The sequence below is a fragment of the Poromitra crassiceps genome (assembly GCF_964638095.1).
Source record: "Poromitra crassiceps genome assembly, chromosome: 22".
NCBI classification, from domain to species: domain Eukaryota; kingdom Metazoa; phylum Chordata; class Actinopteri; order Beryciformes; family Melamphaidae; genus Poromitra; species Poromitra crassiceps.
Window position 1 is genome coordinate 11,213,897 of NC_139647.1, and position 21,152 is coordinate 11,235,048.

General features: G+C 45.2%; 1 protein-coding gene across 1 annotated transcript in view; it reads right to left on the reverse strand.

Annotated features, from left to right (window-relative positions):
• The window catches only part of itga9 (integrin, alpha 9), a gene marked incomplete at its 5' end in the record, with an annotated part of 71,660 nt that overhangs the window by 33,769 nt on the left and 16,739 nt on the right, over positions 1-21,152 (reverse strand). Inside the window, 7 exons of the mRNA XM_083657974.1 lie at positions 10,449-10,609; positions 13,087-13,241; positions 13,372-13,417; positions 14,215-14,305; positions 16,154-16,248; positions 19,574-19,679; positions 20,174-20,311. Of these exons, the coding sequence (XP_083514100.1) occupies positions 10,449-10,609; positions 13,087-13,241; positions 13,372-13,417; positions 14,215-14,305; positions 16,154-16,248; positions 19,574-19,679; positions 20,174-20,311 (792 nt within the window). The remainder of the gene's footprint in view (positions 1-10,448; positions 10,610-13,086; positions 13,242-13,371; positions 13,418-14,214; positions 14,306-16,153; positions 16,249-19,573; positions 19,680-20,173; positions 20,312-21,152) is intronic.

A 21,152-nucleotide genomic window follows, 5' to 3' on the forward strand; every position in this document is an offset into this window, starting at 1 on the left:
ATTATCTGCTCATGCTACTGTAGCATTATGTCAGCATGCATTTTAAGCTGAGCTAAGTGCTGTTAGAATCATCTACCCAAAAGGCTGGGTCAGTGTCAAAAGTGGGGTTTTGCTAGGTGTCAAAAGGGCATAAGTGCAATTACACCCTTTTGACAGCAAACAAAACACTACACTACGCTATACAATGATTTCCCAAATGGAATGACCTGCCATGTTACCTAAAGAGCAGCTGGACCATGTGTCTTGGGACACATGACATATTGATGTGTCCTGGCTGGGACACATTCAAAGAACTGTAAAACCCCTGTAAAACTCTTACTAGCAGAGCTCATCTTGACAAGTTCACACTCCTAACATTCTAAAATAGCATTTGAATCTAGGCCTAAGTATTTAATGGGAACATTAACATATTTAGATTAATCTAATATTGACCTAGAATATGAATTAAATTATAGGATAGTAGAAATTATGTTATCCTGCTGCAATGCTAGCATTACTTATGTCAGTATGCATTTTGAGCTGACATAAGTGCTGTTAGGATCCTCCAGTCTACCCACAAGGCTTGGTCAGTGTCAAAGGTGGAGTTTTGGTAATGTAGGTGTCAAAATGGCATACATGCAGTTACAAACCCTTTAGAGAGCAAACAAACCCTATACTTTTACAGTCTTTGCAGTGAGCTGTAAAGACAATGATTTGTACATAGGTATACAATTATTTATTTATTTTACTCCTGCTTATTCATAGTGGACATTCTACATCACACTTATTGTATATAATGTAAATAGCTGTTAACTTGCTTTATATACCTTTGATCGCAGTCCTTGATGTTTGTTTTAGCTTGTATGCATATGTTTTCTTTTCCTTTGAAAATACATTAAGAGCAACATATAGAGCAACATATACCGGAGTCATATTCCCTGTATGTCTACATACTTGGCAATTAAAGCTGATTCTGATTCTGATAATGTCAATTAGGTCAATGTGGCCCATCCACTTGCTCCGCCATTGAGACGGACGCATCAGCAACAAGGATGTCAACAGTGATGATGCCACACTGATGATGTCGACAGTGATGATGTCATAATTGATGATAATGTCATCACTCATGATGTCACTCTTGAGGGTTATGATGCCACAGTGATAATCTCCTGCCGGCTTAACCTCTGGCAGAGAAAAATAATCATAATACTAATACTGAATAGGATATTGTGAAACTGTCCAGAACAATAACACCGTTGATGCAGCTAGTGTGCACTGAGGTCATGTTGCACTGGGTGTGGTTTGGTTGCATACTTACAAACTTATCTAACTTACAACATATTACAGACACTGTTGCTGTTTTGACAACCCAACAACAACAACAAGCATCTGAGGACTTCCTCTCTTTGACAGATGAGCTTCCTCAGCATCTTGATAATCTTTTTGGATTCGTAAACAGGAAGCGTTTCTATTTGCAGAGAAATGCAACGTTAAAAAAACACACACCTAAAAAACAAAAACAAAACATAATGACATAAAAATGGAATTATTACATTTACAATGGTAGATTCTGTGTCATATCAGGACAGTACAGATGGTCCTGTATTCACATGCTTTTGTTGAAAAGCCTAGTGTGATCTCAAGAGAAAACAACACTCTGATTAGATTAGATAGCACAGCAGTGGGGATGATCTGCTGTAAACTGTGCAGTGTTATCATGCAGTCCAGTGCAGTTAGTATCTGTGTGTGTGTTGAGTTCCTTTCATCCTGGTGATAGAGGAGGACCTCCAGATGCTTCCTGTAGCTGATTCGGTCACTATGCACAAAATCTGGGTCACTTTTTGGCCCTCATTGTTATTCTGGAAGCCATTGTTTTTTAGACGACGCCCAGATAAAACTCAAATCCGTCAAATTCACCTTCTGAAGCCATGTTCCTGGCTCGGCTGCACGTAAACAAACGTCTCCGATGTGTATATCTGCTACACTTCCACTGTGGCAGACTCTGTCCGTACTGTATATATACAGGAAGCTGAATAACGACGCCACAATAGCAGAAATACATGCTTTCATTCAGAAATGGGGCGGAGCAGTGGGAGGAGATAAGCGGGGTCATCGATAGGTTCTCAAAAGGAAGTGTCATGAGGAAGAAGGAGTCATCGAGGACCTAGAGAACCTTCTCTTCTTGTTCAACATCTCTCCTTCTTCTTCTTCAACACACAGACACATATGCATTTCCGCTGCAGCGGAAGTGGGAAAGATGGCTTGGGGAACTCTTTCATTTTGGTCAGAGTTGGCCACCCATTGCGGTGCTTAGCGGTTCCATCGTGTGGCAGCGACGTGGCCAACTGACTGAGGAAACATTTTGCCCCGGCGTGCCTTGCTGCCAAAATCAACAAATCATCAAAAACAGCTCAACATTTGTTCGGTCTCGATATGAGTAACAACAATGGATTTACTACTCAAATGAGTCACTCCGATGAGAAGCCAAACTAAAAAATGTTGTGGCAATTACATCCCATAATGTACAGGCGTGAGAGTGACTTCATGTGAAATATGCACCATTTTGAACAGTAAAACAAGTGTGTTAGCTGTACTTTCTCCCAAAACAAGCCTGGAAAAGATCTGAGTAATGTTCACTGGGGCACAACCATGTAGGGAAATCCTGACCAGGATACAACCCTGTGCTAAAATTAGTATGAATAATCTATTTTTTTTTTCTGGATCCTTGACTAAGACAAAGCATTTAGCGGACATTATTTATATGACAGCGTCTACGCCATTTTTCCACTCCATTTATTCTGGTACCTTCTCTAGTATATTTTAATTTTTTTTCCGTCCTATTCTTTATAAATAGGTGCTTGACTTGTTGCCGTGTGTAATAGAAGACAGCTGGATATGATTACCTTCCTGCTATATACTTTCATTGTATCAGCTTTCTTGGCCGGGGGTAAATGAAACCAGGAGAATGGCATCAAGGGAATTGCACATTTCTGTTGAACTGTAAAGAGTCAAACAAAGCAGGCAGTGTGGCAAGTTTCCACGTGCTGCTGCGACTCTCTGGGATGCATCTAACTCCTGGGTTACTCTCCAAGTTTCCACGTGCTACTGGGACTCTCTGGGATGCATCTAACTCCTGGTTTACTCTCCAAGTTTCCACGTGCTGCTGTGACTCTCTGGGATGCATCTAACTCCTGGTTTACTCTCCAAGTTTCCACGTGGTGGGACTCTCTGGGATGCATCTAAATCCTGGTTTACTCTCCAAGTTTCCACGTGCTGGGACTCTCTGGGATGCATCTAACTCCTGGTTTACTCTCCAAGTTTCCACGTGCTGCTGTGAGTCTCTGGGATGCAGCTAACTCCTGGTTTACTCTCCATGTTTCCACGTGCTGCTGTGACTCTCTGGGATGCATCTAACTCCTGGTTTACTCTCCAAGTTTCCACGTGCTGGGACTCCTGGTTTACTCTCCAAGTTTCCACGTGCTGTGACTCTCTGGGATGCATCTAACTCCTGGTTTACTCTCCAAGTTTCCACGTGCTGGGACTCTCTGGGATGCATCTAAATCCTGGTTTACTCTCCAAGTTTCCACGTGCTGCTGTGAGTCTCTGGGATGCATCTAACTCCTGGTTTACTCTCCAAGTTTCCACGTGCTGTGACTCTCTGGGATGCATCTAACTCCTGGTTTACTCTCCAAGTTTCCACGTGCTGGGACTCTCTGGGATGCATCTAACTCCTGGTTTACTCTCCAAGTTTCCACGTGCTGCTGTGAGTCTCTGGGATGCAGCTAACTCCTGGTTTACTCTCCAAGTTTCCACGGGCTGCTGTGACTCTCTGGGATGCATCTAACTCCTGGTTTACTCTCCAAGTTTCCACGTGCTGGGACTCTCTGGGATGCATCTAACTCCTGGTTTACTCTCCAAGTTTCCACGTGCTGGGACTCTCTGGGATGCATCTAACTCCTGGTTTACACTCCAAGTTTCCACGTGCTGGGACTATCTGGGATGCATCTAACTCCTGGTTTACTCTCCAAGTTTCCACGTGCTGCTGTGACTCTCTGGGATGCATCTAACTCCTGGTTTACTCTCCAAGTTTCCACGTGCTGTGACTCTCTGGGATGCATCTAACTCCTGGTTTACTCTCCAAGTTTCCACGTGCTGCTGTGAGTCTCTGGGATGCAGCTAACTCCTGGTTTACTCTCCAAGTTTCCACGGGCTGCTGTGACTCTCTGGGATGCATCTAACTCCTGGTTTACTCTCCAAGTTTCCACGTGCTGGGACTCTCTGGGATGCATCTAACTCCTGGTTTACTCTCCAAGTTTCCACGTGCTGGGACTCTCTGGGATGCATCTAACTCCTGGTTTACACTCCAAGTTTCCACGTGCTGGGACTCTCTGGGATGCATCTAACTCCTGGTTTACTCTCCAAGTTTCCCTGTGTCTCTACATGGAGAGCAGGCCTCGGTCAATACAGTAATTGTACTACTGTAATCATTATTGACATTTGTTTTGACCCACTTGGAGTAGTGGGTTTCACCGCATCATGCAATTCAAATACTGACTTAAGTTACTGCCATAGTCTTGTCAGTCATAGAAATGTGTTCTACAATGAATTTCAAATACTTTCATGTGATTCTCTAGACTTTCTGGCACTGGTTACTGTGTCCTATGTGGCATACTCTATCTGGCACCAAGGTAAAATGAAATAAACTAGAAAACGTATTCCAGATTCCATCCAGTCTTGTGGAGATTAGAAATTCAATGGCCGGTCTCAGTGTCAATATTGTTCATGTAGTGTCAGTGATAACTGTCCAGGGGTCAGGGGATGCTGATCTGGTTCGATTGACCGAAACTGTACATCAGAATCAGAATAACTTCATAAATATAAAAATGTATCTGTCATGCCATTGTTTTGTGCAATCCATTGTAGCCCCGGGTTTTGAAAGGTAGGCTAAAATATATATATATATATATATTTACATACACAGTTATAACAGGGAGGTACAACTACCAAAGTAACATAAGGTTTATGTTTACTTATCGTTTGTCTTCCGGGTTTGATTTTCCAACAAAATAGTACAGTATGTGTATGCTATGCTGTTTAGCAAATAACTTGCTAGTCCCAGATGTTGGATTTTCCCACCAGCACCTGAATGCAGCATTAAAAAAAAAGGGGGGGGGGGGAAAGTGTCTAATCGCAGAAATTCTAGATCGGGATCAGCACCCAAATCTAATCAATTGACCCTTTGACCAAAGGCTTTCTGTCCACCAAATCTCAGCCAAATCTGTTTTAGAGATGTCTTGCTATAAAAAGACAGACACACAACTTTGTTGGCAGAAGTAGTGAGAGACGGTTCTTTCTGTAACTTAATAGACCATAATCAGCTCAGTATGAACAGCTTCTCTCATGAAAAAGTACATCTCTTGTGTCATATAAGCCCAACATGGCAGCCAGGCCTCATTTACAGTAGTTCTCTCTAACCAGTCATATGAGACTGGAGATGGCTTCACTGCATTTAGCTCCGACAGATTGATGTCCACTCCACTCTGGAGATGCCCCACTAGCAGCAGCAGCAGCAGCCATCAGAACAGGCTTTGATGGACCTTTAAATACCCCCGTGGTGCCAGGGAAATGTTATGGGGACATGAGATATAGGGCACACACACCGAGTGGAATATAGGCCAGAGAGAGAACAGGGGCAGCCAGAGAGAGGAGTATACTTTACCCAGCTAAATTAAACAGACAACTGTTACAGGCAGGGCTTTGGGCTGCCTATTTTAGCTCTTCCTTGGAGAGCATCTACAGAGCCACACAATACCACTCACCACCACACATGGCACTGTTTCAAGTGCTCACGTGCACGCACCACTTACGACGGGACTGCTGCTGAAATATAAACACACGACCCCGAATAAACTGCCGAGGCTGTAAACACGCCATGTGAGGTGATCGCAGGAATAATTTGGAAGCACAGAGACCGTAAAAGAACAAAGTCGTGCTCAACATAAACAATGTCACGTTTACAGAGACGTGCAATACGTCAAAACGAAGGGAACACTAAAAAGACAGTCTATTGATAGCATTCTGTTACATCACCACACGGCCATCTTGGTAGGAAAATAACAGGTGATTGTGATCAATTAACAGGTGATTACAATCAAGTGACACTTACAGCCAATGAGCTGTGTGTATTGTAGCGCCATATTGGTAGGAGTGACATCATGGGAATACTATGAATAGGCAAATGGTACTTCATGCACTGGATAAAGAAAGCGCTGTATCTTGCAGCAAATCATATATTGCATGGTAATCGTATCATTATACTGACTGCATCATAAAGCGATGAGATAATCCAATGAGCATATAGCCGCACACACACACACACAGCTAACCTAGTGAATAGAGAATCTGATGTGAATATGTATCTGTGAGGAGAACTGAAATGCTTTCATGGCAGCCTCGGTGACCCTTCTTTAACTTAGCGTTCCTGTAAACGGCGTGTTTCCCCTCACGCTCCATTCGACATACAGCGTGGCACATGTTCAACACACTATAGGAATGAAATATGGGTGTTTATTAAAAGCTGTTGCCAGGGTCAGAGGGGTGTTTGCCCAGTTTCAGTTCTGTCCTTGAGGGTTTTTTACCAAAATCAAAACCGGTGAGGCCATCCAGTGGCTCCAAACCTGCAAGCTATTCCACTGGAAGCGGTGTGTCTGGCACACTGAGCCGAGAAACAACAAATAAAAGGACAAAGTGCCAATTGCACGGGATTACTTAACATAATACGTCCAACTGAAGAATTCACGAATAAGTGCTAATAAGGTGTTGGGCGTTTCGTTAAATTACTCCTTCCATCTCACGCACATCAGCCCCCCCTGGTCATCGGAGCCCCGCTAATCATGCATGCAGCAGTCATCATCGTGAACTGGGAACTGTTTTCTCTCCCTAAAATGTGAGGTACAACTGAAAGTAAAAAGGCGGCGTGTCGTTTATTTAGCTAAAAATAACCAAACAAAGACCATCTGGAGGTCTGGTATGCCAGTCCCTGCCAATGAAAACATGTTTAAAATGATCAACATGAAAGACTTGCATAATTTCGAGAGGAATTACTTTCGAGAGAAACATTTTTTATGATTGAACTATTAACTTGTGCTCTCTGTGCTGCGATGTGCCCTTAGTGTTCTTTCTAAACTATGTGATTTACTGTGTGGCCATTCCGGGCTTTTTTTTTTTTTTTACTCCATTTAAAGCTGGTTGGAAATTGAGCCTGTCCTTTCCAGCGCCGTTGCTAAATGTACATTAAATGCAGCAACAATTCCGAACTCTCGACCGCATTGCGATTAAGCTGCGCCACTAACATTAATGGCGAGTCAAAGGTCTTTTAAACGCGTTTAAATTATACGGTCGTCAAAGTGGAGGTCGACAAATGGTCAGTGAATGAGCAGTTACCAACGTGAGAGCGGGGGGCTGAGAATAGCTCCTGGACGGCGTCCACGGGCGCTCATGCGTCGGGGGGCCCTGAGCGATCAGCCCTGACGCCCGCACGACATTTCCATCGCCCGCGCCAGCGTGGAGCTCCATGTCGACACAACAGCAGCAGCAGCAGCAGCCCGGCCCGGCCCGGCCCGGCGGCACCCTGCTGTGACGCTCGCCTCCAGCCTGTGTTTTCACTGTATGTTTTAGAAGGGGGCGGGTGGGCGGGTTTGTGCCCCCCCCCCCCCCCCCCCCCCCCCCCCCGAGGAGGCAGTGGGGCAACCAGCTGGTTCCTATTAGCATACCTTCTCTTGGAGGGAATGGGGAGGACCGGCTCATGCGGGCAGACACATGAGCAAGATAAACGATGAGATGGGCCAGAACAGACGAGACCCTCACCCAGAGCGGAGCCAGATCACGTCTGATTATGGTGATTCTCCAGGCTCTTCTCCCCCCCTGAGACCAGGGACAAACACACGATGAGGAACCCAAAGAGTCCCTTATCAAGCCCCGGGTCGTAATCTCTGTTCCCTCTGCTTTCCCTCGATCGTAAATATCTAAGGTCCTTCAGCTCATGAACCCTTGTGGTGGTGAGGCTGTGTGGTCAGCAGCTGGAGTTTGGGCTCCATGCCTTTACCTTGCTGTGTGGCTTGCACAGTGTTAGTCTTTGGTAACCGTGAGCCTCTCATCTCTGCTTTTTTTTTGCTGTCGAGCAGGTGGACTTCGCGGCCACATAGATTGATGGGATAACAATCCACACAACGAACAGGGAAGAACATGTCAATCCGAATAACGATGGCTACTGGCTAGACTAAACAGCGACAGTGCCAGGCATGCCACACTCAATCGAAGCAGCCAATCCAAATTCAAATTTACGGACAACAGATGTAACGGTGCATTCTTGAAGTAGGCTTTAAAATAAATAAAAAAGATGCTCTACAGCTGTATAGGACGAATCAGCGTGACGTCACAATCACCCAAAAATGTGTAACCCCGTGGCAGTTAACTAGTATGAGTTGTGCCAAACAAACGTTAATATCTCAAAAACTACACATGACATCGTTTATATTTTGACATTCTGAGTGAGAGCAGAAGTAGCTGAAGAGTTTGATGTATAATATATGCATGTCGTGTTAAAGTTGTGTGAACTGTCACAGTTTTTAAAATGTAAACGGGGTCAGCCGGCTAGAGTCAGACACTCAAGCCTCCCAAAGCTCAGGCTCCATAGGGTTCCATTGCCGTTTCCACCCAGTGACGCGGTTTGTTTACCAAAATGCTGCTCGGCTGATCCCTCGTATAGTACACACTGGTTACTCATCATCACATAACAGCATTGGCAAAGTGTGACTACACCCAGTAACATTAGTGTTTGTTATTGAACTCACTACCAGAACTGCAAAATACAGCTCGTCTCTACAGGACTATGTAGTTCATGTCTGATGGATGGCTGCCATAGTATTACTTAAAATGAAGTGTGTTTATCTCACAGCGAGAGAGATGCCACATATATGTGGCAGCCAGGCACCATGTCTAAGTGGTAATTCACTTGGCCACCCACAAACCTGAAGATGTTTGGTTAAAGTGTTGAAACGTCCGATTTACTTTTAGGCAGAAACACCACTTACACGGCATATCCTACAGTTAATGTCAGATATAGGCGAGAGGAGAAAATTAAATGTGAAATGTTAGGCTCACAAACGAGCTAAGCTCGGCTAAATGATCCGGGTTTATGGAAGAGACTGGATAAACACATGGCGGGCTTCGCGGCGTACGCCTCGATAACTGCGACGTGTGTATTATGACGAATGGAGGAGTTTATTGCTACAACCTGCTCTGTGTGATATACACGTATCGGCAGGCCCGCGCGGTCCAACGAGGAGAGGCAGGCGCGCTAACGACAACCCCCCCTCACTCACTCCACAGCTCTGCCTCGCCTCACCTCCCACGGAGAAAGCGCCTGGAGTGCACCGTTACGAATGCCAGTGAAATTTACAAGCCCAACGCGGGCCGGGCGGGCCTCCGCCTTTTAGAGGAGGTGAAGCACGGATGGTGCCCTCAGGACGCCGACCCTCTCTGCGTGGCTCCTCGGTTAAATGGCTGCCCAACACAATAGAGCGACTATGCGGGCCACAAAGGAGACCCTGTTTCCTGTTCCTGTCTATTTCTGCAGGGACACACTGGAGGCTGGTAACACCCTCCCAATGTAACGTGCTTTCACCAACCATCAAGCAACCAGACTGTTACCTTTGCCCTAACCCAGCGGGGCGACGCAAATAGCTCTCCAGCAGATGCCTGTCGATCTGCTGCGAGGCAGACCGACAGTGTTCAGTTACGCCACTCAATGCTCTTACAGGACTATAGCAATGATTCTTCTCAACCTTTTTCTTATCAACGAACTCTAATTAGGTCCATATTAGCGCCATGGACGCCTATTTGAGAGTATTTCTATTGTTAGATATGATTTTGTCCAGAATGCCATGACTATCTGTATTGTAGGTAGAGAGAGATAATGCTGAAACTATGATCAAAATACGTTCTTATACCTTCTCTAGTTGTGTTAACTTCTGAAATAAACGAAGTAATTCTGAAATTGAACAGCTCAATTTGCTGAGGACCACCAGGAACCACCTCAAGGACCACTGGTGGTCCCCGGGGCCCCACGTTGAGAACCACCGGCCGTCTTCTTCTTCTGCTCTTTTTTTTTTTGCTGTCCAAACTCATTAGCGGCAAACAATTTGGAAGCTGCACTTTGGCTCTCCAACAAAAACACACCACACAAAAACACATAACCAAATAAGTCACGTTGCAGAACAACATGGCAGGGTGAGTGCACTCTGGGTCATGAGAACGCAACCGAGAGCTCAGCTGAGGACATGAGTACACACAGCGGGCACATGGACAACACACAACACACACACGCACACAAGCACACGCACGCACCCACACACACACACACCCACACACACACACACGCACACACACAACCGACTATTTGAACTTACCTTGACGTAGGCCGTGTAGCGCTGGCACTCGTCCTTGTTGATGTCCAGGCTGAGCTGATTGCTCAGGAGGTTGATCTGAGCGCCGTTCTGAGCAAAGTAGACCCGGGAAGGCTGGCTCTTCTGCCTCTTATCCACGTCAGCTGTCAGGTTGTACAGCAGCTCTGAGGAGAGACAGAAACACTCGTTCCACAGAAGATCCACTGACAGTGAGACGACTATCTGGCCCGGAGATAATCTTGAGAACCAGTTGGAGAATGCAGGCTTTGGTTTTCATGGTAATAAGCCACAAAAACATCAAGAAAAAATTAATTATCTACTATCGCTGTCCAATAAATGTGAGTTAGAGGGGAAGCCGTGACCCAAATGACTAAACAACAATCCTTTAATTTATGCTTATAGGCGGAAGAACAAAGTTGAGTTGTTAATTGAAGTTGATCTGCTGTTCCTACAGTACATGCTGACACAGCATGAGCAATGGACGCATTTCCCTCATGATTGTATTGATATTAGAAGAAAACCAAACCCAAGCACGCATTCCAACTGCAACACCAAGTTCAGGCCAAAGAATCGTTTGAATCACTCATAAAAAACAACAGCACTGCACACAGCGCCCAGCCAACGAAGAAGAAAAGAAAAAGATGAGGTATACATTCAAACTTTTTATGAGGTGAACTCTCTTTCGTCGTGAAGTTACAATGTAATAACCGCATAAAAAAACACTGTACTTCTATACGTTTACAACACACAGTCTTTTCTGTACAGACATTACAGCAGATTAAGGTAAGCGGAGCAGGATTTACAAACAAAGGAAATGAATTTTCCCAACTGGCAGAAAAACTTCTAATATTACTAACCGTGAAAGGAAACTTTGCAATAATAACAACACTCCCTTCGGGTTCCACCCGGGGGCCTGGGTGGCGGCGGTGGCGAGAAACAAACTACTTCAAATCTATTTTGAATTGACTAATCATAAGCATGAAGTCAAACATTACGCATGTTTCCGAGGAACCCATATAAGGGCCCTGTGGCCATTTTAAAGCCCATTCCGCCGTATGAATCGGCCTCAGTCTGTAGTAATTGCTTCAAGAGGGTGTCATACTGCTAAAGCAGTGGGGGGGGGGGGGGGGGGGGGGGGGCTAACCAAAGCCTACTGTTTTGCTTGCGACCGACAGAGGGAATACCATGACCTCACTCCGAGGGAGGTACAGGAGACCTTCACTCTGGAGTCACAAAGCAGGAGGTGCTGCTGCACTTTTCCACGCTGCGCGCCAGAGAGCCAAACAGAGAGGCTCTATTCCCGCTGCCTGGCCAGGTCTTACTCATTATGTAAAAAAGGCCAGTCTGGTCCTCCTGCTCCCCCGGGGGGTGTGTATGAGCATGACCACACCCAAACACTGGAGCAAAGACCACACCCACACGCTCCACACACACACACACACACACACACACACACACGCTACACACACACACACACATACACACACACACCGCACCCAAAGGCCAGTCGGTAAGCATGGGTAACCATCGGCCAAATACAATGACTGTTACTCCGCTGGCCAAACGCTAACCATACTGACCGTGCAGAGCAGTCTGCTCAGTGTAGAACCCTATTTACGAATTCCCCAGTTGAAATGGTTCATTAACTGAGTGAGTGTGGGGCAGTGCAGTGGGTGAGATTTTTTTACTGCTCCAGAACGTAAAAATGACCACAATTTAATCCTGCTTGATCAATACAAAGCAGCCAGGCGCTGAGATTTCTGGCTGTCAAAAAGTCACTTTCCGGCTCATAATTTTGTTATGTTAAAGTTTTTGGAACAAACGTTTCCTGCCGCTGGCCATTTAAATACACTCCGTCTCCTCCGCCAAACGACTTGCATTTCCGCTGCTTGATGGAAGACAGTGCAACGAGCGTCACAAGACATTTTGTCTCAACAAAACAAAAACAGTATTATTGCAGTATTCACATCAGTCCACAGTTCAGTTGGTGCTCAAGGCCTTTTAGCTGGCTGCCGGCTGCCAGCTGAAAGGCCTGAACTTTGTTACACCATAAGAGACATTGCTTTAGAGAAACAAATGCGATCTGTTTAGGAGGTGGAATTGGTTTAAGTTATGTTATGCTAAGTTTAAGTATACTACGTTAAGTTTCTAGTTAAGTTAAGTTTCCAGGCGGCAGGCAGCTGAATGACCCAGGCCCCCATTGAAGATTGCTGCATCTGTATACATTATTAGTATACCTCTTCTGTATACATGTTTGTGCTCTACTCTAGTCAACAGCAGCCATTTTGTGTCTAAAAGGCAGGGTAAACACAGGTGCAACCAAAACATTAACGAGGGTTTCCAACTTCCAATCCATTTAGGTGTTCCAGTGCTGGGGCCCTTATTAATGTTTTGGTTGCACCTGTGTTTGTTTCCCCCTGCCTTTTAGACACAAAATGGCCGCTGCTGTGAAAAAGGCCCATTAGCTGGCTTACCTGTCTCTCTATTGTGAAAATGTGTCAATTAGAAGCCTCCATAATTCAAGGAGATGGGAGGGGTGAGAGGTGCTGCTGGCCTGTGCCAGCAACCTATCAATGTTCAGTTCCATCTGGCCATAGAGGTCACTTTTTTGATGTTTTCCCTTAGTAGGAGCGGTCCTTACCGATCTGTCCGGGCAGCTGTCTTCCACGGAAGCGCATGCAGACAGTGACGTTGAAGCAGTTGAGGTTCTGCGGGCCCTCGTGGCACTGAGGCACGGAGATGTTGATGGAGACGGGCAGGAAGATGGAGACGTCCACGGTAATGACAGGCCGGGACCTGTAGCCACATCAACCAGACACATCAACAACACAGTGTGGGGGCCAGACTGGACATTAGAACGTCTCTCATCTGCCTTTCAACCAATACTGCAGTCTCACACAGAATGAGTCAGACTCAAGTTACTCACCTCAAAAGCACTACACTGTCGGCCATAAACGCTCCGATAGTGACATCTGCAATGAAAACATAAGCATAAAAAAAGATATAGATAATAAGATATTAGAGTAGGATCAATAACTAAAAACCAGGGTTCACACCCCTCTTAAACAAATTCAACAACAAATTCGAGGACCTTTCTAGGACTTTCTAGCCCCAATTCCATCAAATTCAAGGAGAAACAGATGAAGGTTAGTTACTGTTACAACACTGAGAATGTTGTAACAGTAACTAACTGATACAACAGTGACCTAATGAGAACTAGCAGGCTTTAGAGAAGCTCACAGAAAACAATTAAACAAAGAGAGAGAGATGCTTGAAAGTGTGACCACTTCTCAATTTGTAATCTTGCACACAATATATAAATTCAAGCACTTTCAAAATTTCTATTTATGTCTATTTTCAAAAAAGGTTTAAGGCCTTGATTTTTCTCTCTCTCTCTCTCAATTTCACAAACGTGCAAGGATTTCAAGGAGCCGTGAGGAACCTTGTAAAACTGTGTCTGACACGACAGCTCTTCAACACCTGTGATGATGCTTCAACAACAACACACAGAGGTCTTTCACATTAGAGCCCACTTGTTTCTTGTTAACGCTGACCGAGTCTGAGTCTCCACTGTGGAATTCAGTCAACAAGATGCCTCTGCTATCACAAGTCTGTCTCTCTGCCGTTGCAGGAGAAAGAGAGAAAAACACTGGAGAGACCAATGTTGTAATTGTCTCCTGTTCTTATTTGATGTCTTCATTCTATTTTGCAGCCTGTGCCTTGGTAAGGAAATTCATCCAAGCCTTCGTTCTGTGTGGTGAGACCATACCTGCGTACCCGTTGCCATCCATGTCCACATTGCCGGAGATCGACTGGCCAAACATCTGCAGACCAGGGCTTATACTCCGTCCAGACAGCCTCTGTAACAGATCATATCACTTGGAAAAACAGGCACATTGTGGAGAATATACAGTGTACACTAGGCATCTCGCGCGGTACAAGAGCTCGATTCCTGGGCTTAGCTCGGCCGCTGCCAGGCCTGGCAGCTCGCCGAGCTGGCCCTGCAGCTTGCATACGCAGCACGGCCGCAGCACGGCCTCGCCCACAGCTCAGCTGCTGCATGGCCTCACCTGCTCTATTGGCACGTACGTGCACGGGTGGGTGGGTGTATGTGTGTGTGTGTGTGTTTCTCACAAAATGTTATTGCCCTTTAAGTTTACATGCGCGTGTGCATGTGCGTGCATGTGTGTGGCCCTTAATTACATCAGTGCCTATGACATCATCAGTGATGTCACCAGTGGGACAAAGATTTAAACAGAGAACATTGCCCACTTGCTAAATCTTATGGCATCACTGATGGTGTTATGAGATGATTTATGACATCACTGATGATGTCACAATGCCTCATGACATGCTTTAAAACAGTAAATTATATAGTAACGGTAAAAAAAGAAAGATACAAGTTTTAATTATTAATTATTGAATACAAAAAAGATCACTTTTGATCAAACTTTTTCCGGTGGAAAAAAATGGGTTGTATATAAGCCTTTGGTTCGTGGTTTGGTTCCCATACGCCACTTGGTGACCGCTTTTATCCAAAAGAGCCTGGAGGAGCCATGGAGTGCATACATTAAACGTGGGAGGCCCAGTGGGGAATCAGCATTAGATCTGGCAGATGTACCACTGAGAAACAGAGGACCACACAACTGAAAAATGAAAAAGTGGTCTTTGGATTTCATTAATACCACATTGCGTATTATTATTAATCAAAAACAATCCATCGCTGCCCTACCAGGGAACGCGCAACTTACAGCTCCCGAAACACCACAGCCTGTGCCTTAATAATCCTTCAGAGACAGTGAGGTTATTGCTTCAAAAAGGGAGACTATTGCATTTTAGCGTAGAGTATATCTCAGTAGTGATGATAGACTACTGCATGTCGGGGGTTTAAGGGCTAATTTTCAGCGTGGAAATGCTTTGTAGTCGCTAATGGAAACAAGGTCCTGCTTGTGCCTCGTACGGAGTGATGTGGGTGGAAAATGTCTTCCCAAGGCTGCGTTACCACCTGGGTCTTTACAGCACATTAGTCAGTGACTTCAACAAGTGCTGCATCAACACACATGCAACAAAAAGGCCATGTTGCTGTTGAACACAACTCTGCATGTGTTGGTGAAGCCATGCTGTAACTAATAACATGAATGAGAAAAGAAGAGGGTCATATTTCAGTGATATTGTTTCATTTTGTACGGAAAAAGCAAAACTCCTCAACAGAGCAGCTATATTCGACTTTTTCCACTTCCCATACATATTGGTGATCCAGTGCCGGGGGCCCTTGTTAATGTTTTGCTTGCACCTGTGTTACTTCCTGCCTTTTAGACACAAATGGGTGAATTGGGTGGGAAGTGAAAAAGGCTAACGAGGCTTTACTACTCCTCGTCTATGTTTACATGACTTCTGTTTGACAGTAGATTCCCTGCCTACGAACACGAGGGTCGCAGGTTCGAGCCCCACGTGTTACCTCCGGCTTGGTCGGGGCGTCCCTACGGGCACAATTGGCCGTGTCTGCGGGTGGGAAGCCGGATGAGGGGTATGTGTCCTCGCTGTCAGGTGAAAAGAAGCGACCGGCAACTGCACATATATCGGAGGAAGCATGTGCTAACCTAACAGCTCTCCCCAGATCGGCAGAGGGGGTGGAGCAACGACACAGCAGGGGGTATTGGCCAAGTACAATTGGGGAGAAAATGGGAGAAAAAAGGAAGTGTCTTTACCATGGAGTATTTCTTGATAATTCCCGCGGCGTCGCCATGGTAGATATACACTGCTCCTCCATACTCGTCCTCCTCAGGAGCTCCTATGGCTACATCTGGAGAGACACAAACGATGACAAAACTGTTAACGTTTTCTGTAAAAAGTCTGCACAGCAATGAATGAGCACAGATATGACTGTGTGTCAGTACAGACTTTCATTAACCCTGCGTGTACAGTATTAACCCTGTGTTTACAGTGCCTGAGAAACACGTTGTTAACAGTAAGTCTCTTAATAGACACTTAAGTGTTGTCAGTGGCCATAAAAGCTGGAGAAACAGAGAAAGGAGAAAGGCCATATATACACTTTCCTTTTTGAAACCACATCACTTCCTGCCATGTTGCTCGGCATACCAAAGCAGATGGCAGCGAGCAAAAAGAAGTCAATAGCACTTTTCTTTTTACTAAATATTACATAAATAATCAACCAGTTAGATTGTGCAGCTTCAATCCACTTAATCACTCAAACTGAATGTGTATTCTTTTTTTAAGCGGTTCAGCCGCTTCTACATGTATATGTGTGTATATGTGACTATGTGTGTTTAAGCACAGGATGTTTGTGGGCGAGATGTGTGGGGGAGATGTGTGTGGGGGCGAGATGTGTGGGGGAGATTTAGCCTAGGCCACTCCCCCAGCTCATCGGTCGGCACAGACAGAGACAGAGACACAGGCACGGGGGGAGGGAGAGAGAGAGAGAGAGCATTTTGAGGACGTTTCAAAGCCGGTAAAACACGCACGCACATACGCACGCACCCACCCACACATTCACATTCACGCAGTTTAAGAAACGTCTGAAAATGAATGGAGAATTCATTTCCTCATTGGCGAGACTTTGGCACGCTATGGAGAGAGCGGCTCGAAACGCGCACGCACACACACACAGTGTGAGCGAGGGGAGAGGGTGGTGGTCAACAAGGGTCGGACCAGCAAACCTGCACCACTTACTTCAACGACTGGGTGTGATTTCTTTTTCAAGCCGTAGACTAGCACATGCTTCGTCTGATACATATGCAGTCGCCAGCCGCTTCTTTTCACCTGACAGCGAGGAGTTTCACCAATAGGACGTAGCCCGTGGGAAAATCACGCTATTCCTCCCACAGTTCCCCTCCCCCTGAAGAGGTGGCGCGACCGACCAGAGGAGGCGCTAGTGCAGCGACCAGGACACATACTCTTACCCCTAATCCGGCTTCCCACCCGCAGACGCAGCTAATTGTGCCTGTATGGATGCAGGGGCTCGAACCTGCGTCCCTCGTGTTGGTAGGCAGGGAATCTACCGCTGCTGCACTACCCGGACGCCACTTGTTTTCGAGTCAAACCAAATGTGTATTCTGATTCCTACAGTAGTCCTTTTCAAATGAAATTATAGCAGCTGTTGTAATGATAGATTTGTCAGTTATGGAGCTAGCTTAAAGCATTCGGCACTCCGTAAGGCCTGATGAATTATTATTCCCAGTTGCCATCATTCTCCACACGCACGTCGTGCCAGGCTCAAGGCCTTGGAGCATATCTAAGGCAAAGATGAAGCGGGGGGAACAGCTTCCAACCTCCAGTGTGAGAGCGCACGCCAAGACCAGCCCTCAGAGCCAAGCCGGCCAGCGCCAGGGAAACAGAGTCAATGTATGTTTGCTTGTGTGGATAACTTGGTTTGTATCTGTATAATTATGCACAGACACACACACACACACACACACACACACACACAAACATGTGCGAGAGAGGGTCATATTTTATGAAGATCCCCCCCCACCCCCTCTTGCCACAGGATCATCAAAATAAAATCTGTGAGGATGATTGGTTTTGCTGCAGCTATCGAGCATCTCAACCAGCCAGCGTTTGCTCGTGGGCTGATGTTCAAAAACAATGAAGGACATAAACTGCATGACCTTAAATATATCATTTACATTTCAGATGACAGAGGAAACAGTTTGGTTAGATGGCTAGGGAACTATGTTTACCCTAATGCACTGAATACTATGACAGCGGTTGCCAGTGCCAGGATTATCAGTTCACAGTCCACTGGAGGGCTATTACAGGGTTTATAACATAAAACACAAAGCCCTCTGACCTCTGACGACCTTCGAGTGTTACAAAATGTTAACGTCTCCAGAGATAGTAGAGTGGTTACGTCTCTTGCCTAGGCAGAGTTTGTGTGGAGCGGCTGAAATACTATGTCTCTACATTGAGTCTAAAATAGGTCCATTAAAAACTCCTCGTGGACAGGCTGATATTCCTTCAGAGGCGGCTGTAGCGGGCTCATTTTTAATTAATTTAGAAACTGTGAACATTATGAAACTAGACGTCCATTGGTACCAATTACTGTATGTATGCCATGCTGGCTTGTCAGGAAGGGGGATAAATAACACTTAAAAGAATTCGGCCAAATTTTGGCGAGGGAGAAACTGGCACGGCCAGCACACTGGGGTCCCTAAACAGTCTTGGAATAGTATAAATTGGCGATTACTGGAAAGCTGAGACTCTTGTGGATTCAATGAGTCAAATTCTATTCATGTGTTATGATGTTAGTCCCCATAGTAGCCATTTCATTGTAGAGTGACCATTTTTCAAAACTTGACCTCACTGTATAAAATGACCTATTGTCACTTCTAGGATAATCATAGCCTCATGAAACTTTACAACCACCAGCTAGAGACCTAGGTTCATTCAGGGGATGTACTGTATGTAGGTATATTGACAAGTAGGGGGTTTCAGAAGTGCTCGCTACCCAATCGCTGAGAAATGCAAAGAAATGCAATTCATACAGAAAGAAACGAATGCACAAACGGCATCACTGGTCCACAACTGGACTCAAATGAACTCTCAATAACTGTCAAAAGTAAATGAATGACTACAAAACTGTTTACAGTTTTCGGATATGTGTGAGATCATGTGCAAAATAAATCAGCGTTGGTTTTTGGTGGAGTGTCCCTTTAAGTTTTTTTTTTGGTTAAGTAATTACGTCTTTCTAAAAGTCCATTATGTTAAAATGGCATCAGAATGCCTAATTCATGAATAAATTGTGTCTCAGACAAGGGATGAGGAGGGCCCCGTGCCTGTGTTTGCCTTGGGCCCCAAAATGACTTTAAGTCCGCCCCTGGCCAGGAGGATTATGAGTTCTTCACAGACCACTGGAGGGCTATTACATGGCTGATAACATAAAACACAAACAAGCCCTTCTGACCTCTGGCCAGTGGCTTGTAACGACCTTCAAGTGACAAAATGTTAACGTTCCCAGAGATCGTTGGTTACGTCTCTTCTTGCCTACGGACACATGGGTGCCTCCACTTTTCCCAGCACAGCTTTCCCTTCGGTGTCTTCAGTGTTCACAACTCTCTTCACAACCAGTGTCATCATCCAATACAATACATTATTATTTTTGCACTGACCTTGATAACCGTCGTCATCGATGTCTCCGATTGCGGCGATGGATTCTCCAAAGTGTGCGTTGTAGGCATTGTCCCCATGCAAGAGCCCCGCCTCCTCCATCACACCCTGAAAAGCAGAACCAGGCCAGAAGATAACAGTAACCGTTTAGAAGACGTTGACTTGGCAACAGAAAAATGAAATGTCCAATACAAAACATGTGAAATTACTCCAGCGTTTCTCCGATAAAATTCCTTGGTTGGCTCTCGCCCAAATAACTGAACAACCAAACAGTTACAACTCCCTTGCAATAACTCGCCGATATAAAAGGCACAAGCAGAAGCCTTAATCTTAACAAGTTAAATAACCTGACTGCTGAATCAAAATATGCTCCGGTGTTTTGTGTCTAATAACATGATAACATGTACGGTTCTGAAACGAATCAAGCATGAACACAGCTGAAAGATCAACATTGTATATGATAATAATAATAAGGGTGCAGAAAACCACGTTCTGTATAGGTCACACACAGAGTGATTGGACATACTGTACTACGGGACAATAAACCTGTAAGTTAAGATATCACATTCCCTCCGCGCGCCCCCATCCTAGATCCCACTCACGTTGCCCTTGCTGAGGTACACAGACACCTGGCCCTCGTCCCGGAGCTGGCTGTGCATGGGTGCCCCCACCAGCAGGTCCGACAGGCCGTCCTGGTTCAGATCAACTGCACACAATGAGGAGCCAAAGTAAGAGCCCATCTGGAACCAAGCCGAGCCACAGAGCAATGGGTCAGATCACATCGCCAAAGAGGTCCACTCTCCACCTTCCCCTCCACACACTTCTACCTAAATCATCCCAGTCACAATCTGACTGGATTTATTTTCTCTTTCAAATCTATACCGATACAGTATTAAAGGAATACAACTTAGGCCTAAGATCTAGAGCTGCAACAATGAGTTGATTAAATATAATAGACTACATGCACAACTCCTTTACTTCCTGAAATTAGTACAGCTTCTTTATTTCCTGTCCTACACTATTGGATGAACTCTGATGAATCAGGTGTGCCTGATCATTGTTGTGACTGCAGCACACCTGACAGTAATCAGTTCATCCAATAGTGATGACAGGAAATAAAGAAGCTGTACTAATTTCAGGAAGTAGTGGAGTTGTGCATGTAGCCCATTGATTAATGGTTAAGGCTAATTTCTTAAGAAAGAATACTACAATTATTTCGTTCCGGCTTCTTAAATGTGAATATTTTCTGATTTCTTTGACAATAAACTGATCATCTTTGGGTTGTGGACTGTTGGTCAGGACAAAGAAGACAGGATTTGAGGATGTCATCTTGAGCTTTAGAGAAAAAGTGATTCACATGTTTCACCATTTTGTGACATTTTATAGACCAAACGACTAATTGATTAGTCGAGAAAATAATCGATTAATCGATAATGGAAATAATCGTTAGCCATACTAAGATCTACACCTATTTTCTTTTATTTACTCTGAACGGAAAGCATTAGCTACCTCCCTGGCTCTGGTTTCTGGCAAGAGCGCTTCTATTTTCGAACCGCTGTTGCTCTCTAAACACTTATGGCA